This window comes from Salvelinus sp. IW2-2015, linkage group LG15 (genome assembly GCF_002910315.2).
Source record: "Salvelinus sp. IW2-2015 linkage group LG15, ASM291031v2, whole genome shotgun sequence".
In the NCBI taxonomy this organism is placed as follows: domain Eukaryota; kingdom Metazoa; phylum Chordata; class Actinopteri; order Salmoniformes; family Salmonidae; genus Salvelinus; species Salvelinus sp. IW2-2015.
Window position 1 is genome coordinate 33,045,873 of NC_036855.1, and position 4,394 is coordinate 33,050,266.

The window sequence follows — 4,394 nt, forward strand, 5'->3', positions numbered from 1 at the left end:
GGATATTTCCATATTTGACCATGAAAGCTTGCATGTGGGGTGTGCATTTTAGAACGGTGTTTTCCCACAACTTGCACTTTGAAACATTCACATGTAGGCCTACCGGAGTTTGCACATTGCTGTGCCTAAAATGTGAAGAAATAATCTGTTCCATCAGCCCTATTAATTGATACGGCACATACCTCCACTACACTACTTTGATAAGTACCAGTGGGGATAAGTGAGCATATGCAATGACACTGAAAAATAAGTGGGTGTATGGCGTACACCTCGTATATCCTACACTACATCACTGATCTCAATGTGGGTGTGGAATAGTAATGTGGAATATAGCATATGATTTCATCATAAACCATTTGTATGTATGATAACTTGTTAAACATCTTGCTACAATAATACAACTGAAATAGAATGCCCTATGATAATATAGGTACTTGTTTGTGATTAACTTGAAGATGAAGGCCATAAGAACAGGAACACTTTTCAACAGTATTCTGTAATACGACACTTAACCAGATGTACAACATGGGACTAGGAGGCAGCAGGCATTATATATACAACATAACATCACCAAAAATATTGTTTTGAGCATACTACAAGAACCTGGTACTTGCTTACTGAGCAGCAAGAGGAACTGCCCCTCCTCCTTCAGGCTATGCTCAAACCCTACACCCCAACCCAAGCCCTCTGTTCTGCCACCTCTGTCTCTTGGCCCTCCCTCCTTCAGGCTATGCTCAAACCCTACACCCCCAACCAAGCCCTCTGTCCTGCCACCTCTGGTCTCTTGGCCCTCCCACTCCTACAGGAGGGCAGCTCCCACTAAGGTCAGTCCAAGCTCTTCTTTGTCCTAGCACCCCAATGGTGGAACCAGCTTCCACCTGAAGCTAGGACAGCAAGTCCCTGCCCATCTTAGACAAAATCTAAAACCCTACCTCTTCAATAATCCACTAGCAACCCCCCCCCCACCAAAAAGGACCTTCATTAATTACACTAGACTTTTCCCCCTTACAAGCTCTGACCTAGCTGATAGCTACTTTATCTATGAAAAATGTACTTACTGTAACTGTGATATGTAGGTCTCCCACCTAGCTACAGTATCTTAAGACGAATGCAAAAACTAAGTCACTCTGGATAAAGAGGTCTGCTAAATGACTCAAATGTTAAAATAAAATAAGTAATTTAATTTTTTATTGGGGATAAATATGACATTTATTTCACTACCCATCTTTGATTGTCAGTATTATTGATACAAAAGGCAACTGATGCAATGTAGGTGATAAAAAAAATATCAGAATTCAGATGAATCCTGCAAACTATGATTACAAAGTAACTGTGCTGAAAAGTTTAAAGTTGTGCTTTCTAAGAACTAATTTCTGTGTTCTATTCATGTGTTTTTTCTAATAACCGTTTTCTATGTTCATGCAAGTGACTGACTGAACAAATCCTCACTATCAGTAGCTGCAATTTGGCAGTACGCCCAGACCTTTGTTTTGAGAAAAAAGATCTGTTCAAGGTCTCGGCTTAGAGAGAGAAGCCTTGAGTATTGGTCTCACATGTTATGAACAGTATTGGTCAGTCACATGAATGAAACAAAACGGTAATGATGAATTAATTATGCTAAATCATCATAACTTGTCTGTGTATAGCATATATAAGACAACAGTTGGGACTGCCCCAGTAGAGCTCCTGATTGACATGTGTACTATAGTGCATTGAGTTGTTGGAACCTCTCCAGCACGCTGTAATAAAGGATGATTAATTTAAGATTGACTTAGTGTCCCTGGTGGTCATTTCCATGACATGTGGTGAATTTCCACAACACCTTTACTCTTTACAAAATGATGCATACCATGCTTTATTCAATATGAGAAAACTCAAGGTGACATTGAGTTTGCCAGTTCTACAGACAATGTAGCAAATTACTCTAGATGAATAATAAATTACCCATGAAAATAAATCCTTATGAGAGCTAAGAGTTTATTCGATGGAGAAGCTCCTAATATGAAGACAATTTTTTTTCACATGAACTCTTTACAAAAGTGTGCATTAAGAGTTGCTCTGTTGTGCCACCCTGTGTCAGAAGTAGAGAGGTGTCAAAGCTCAACCCCCTCTGCTTGAAGAGCTCCTCTAGGTTCTCTCCAGTGCTGGTTGGTCCCCCTCAGTCCTCTCACTACCTGGGCTGACCACACAAAGTACTCCTGAACACGCTCTGCGACCAACCTGGCAACCACAATACAGATTTAATATAGATATGGGACGGGGTAAAGAGAGGGACAGTCAGACAACCAGAGAGGAAGTAAGTAAAGAGAAGCAACGAGCCAGAGAGAGAGTTAGAAAATAAAGATCAGTTTCCCCAGTTCAGAGAAGTTAGTCATTGAAGTTGTTAGGTTTATGTCCCATCCTGCATCCTGATTTACCAGCTTCTAACCACTAGATGGTGCTGCTCTTGCTATTATTTATTTTTTAAGAATCAGTCACTCACATTTCTGGCACAAATCATAGCAAGTCAATGGTACCTATATTAGCATTTCCACACGTAACATTGATTACACAATATATATATTTTAGATACTTTAGGATTTGGACATGACGCTTGAAAATGCTAATAAAGATACCATTCATGCATTGGATGTGCCAAAAATGCTAAAAAGTTAGCATTTGAAATGGTGGATAACAAAACCAAAGCATGGATTGCTGTCATACCTTGTCCATCGACTGCTTAGTCATTTAAGTTTACTTCTGACAACATTTACCATCCCGCAGTAGCGCCATGATTTAGCAGCGGATGCATATAGCAGACAAGCTGACATGTCATGTCTCAAAATCAATATCCATCTTACCTCTATTGTTTTACGTCCTGTGGATTCGGAAGATCGATGACTAGTTCAACAGAAAAGTGAGCCTGTCAGGTAATTAACTCCCACACAGCTTCTAGCCTAGTTAACAGCATCTCTTTCAGGATCCTTGCCACTCCTGCAAAATTATYAACACGGCAAATGTAAATGCAGATATRCATYCACTGAAGTCCGAGTAGTGAGAGGTATTYCTAAGYACCTCTCTCAATAATGGACTAGAGGCTAACGTTACTCCTTATAGTCCAAGGACCTTGCATGTTTAGAGGCAAATTGGCCCTTGCAGCCAAAACCACCAAATACTCAAACTAAACATGAATCAATTCTCAATTACAGTATATTTCTAGAAACAAACTTTTATATCAAAAATAATTTCCCAAATGCAAAATATACACTTACTGTACACTGTTTTAACAGGTTAACACAGATGCAGCTGACAGCATCTTTCACAGATGCAGACAGCTAAATAGTACATGAACGCCTCTGTCTTCAGTAAACAAGCGCTGTACCATGGAGATAAGACTGTGTGGGAACACTTACCCTAAAAAGGTGTGTAGTACTTTAACCTTTTGTGTTATATTTTTTGAAATGTCTAGCTAATATGAAATATATGTTCCTTGTGTTTTAGCGTTCAGAACAAGCGTCGGMGCTCTTAACAAAACTTCCCCGGTCAGAAGATACTAGCTATCATCAATAGGCGCTAATGGCAGCTAGTTAGGTCCTTAAGCCATTCATAGACGCTAACTAGRTAGCATCTGTTAAGATTGTTTTTATAACAACTGTACCTATTGGGTGGTTGATATATGGCGTTTGTTCCGCGTCTTTACGTCGTTGATTGCGGTGCTTTTCAGCAGCGAAGTTGTTAAGTTTCCCTTTGTAGTCCGTAATAGTTTGCAAAGCCTGCCACATCCGACAAGCGTCACAGCCAGTGTAGTGGGATTCAATCTTAATCCTGTATTGACACTTTTGCTTGTTTGATGGTTTGTCTGAAGGCATAGCGGGATTTTCTTATAGGCGTCCGGATTAGTATCCCGGTCCTTGAAAGCGGCAACTCTAGCCTTTAGCTCGATGCGGATGTTGCCTGTAATCCATGGCTTCTGGTTGGATATGTACAGTGGCTTGCGAAGGTTTTCACCCTTTGGCATTTTTCCTATTTTGTTGCCTTACAACCTGGAATTTTGGGGGTTTGTATCATTTGATTTACACAACATGCCTACCACTTTGAAGATGCAAAAATATTTACCCTCCAAAGTCAATACTTTGTAGAGCACCTTATGCAGCAATTACAGCTGCAAGTCTCTTGGGGTATGTCTCTATAAACTTGGCACATCTAGCCACTGGGATTTTTGCCATTCTTCAAGGCAAAACTTCTCCAGATCCTTCAAGTGAATGGGTTCTGCTGGTGTACAGCAAACTTTAAGTCATACCACAGATTCTCAATTGGATTGAGGTCTGGGTTGACTAGGCCATTCCAAGACAGTTAAATGGTTTCCCCTTAAACCACTCGAGTGTTACTTAGCAGTATGCTTAGGGTCATTGTCC

The 4,394-nt window shown here is 40.3% G+C and overlaps 1 protein-coding gene across 1 annotated transcript in view; it reads right to left on the minus strand.

The window, feature by feature from the left end:
- Positions 1-3,848, minus strand: part of hddc3 (HD domain containing 3) — a 7,543-nt gene extending 3,695 nt beyond the window's left edge. The window contains 2 exon segments of the mRNA XM_070446833.1: positions 2,956-2,973; positions 3,638-3,848. Of these exon segments, the coding sequence (XP_070302934.1) occupies positions 2,956-2,973; positions 3,638-3,848 (229 nt within the window).
- Positions 3,849-4,394: the final 546 nt, after the last annotated feature.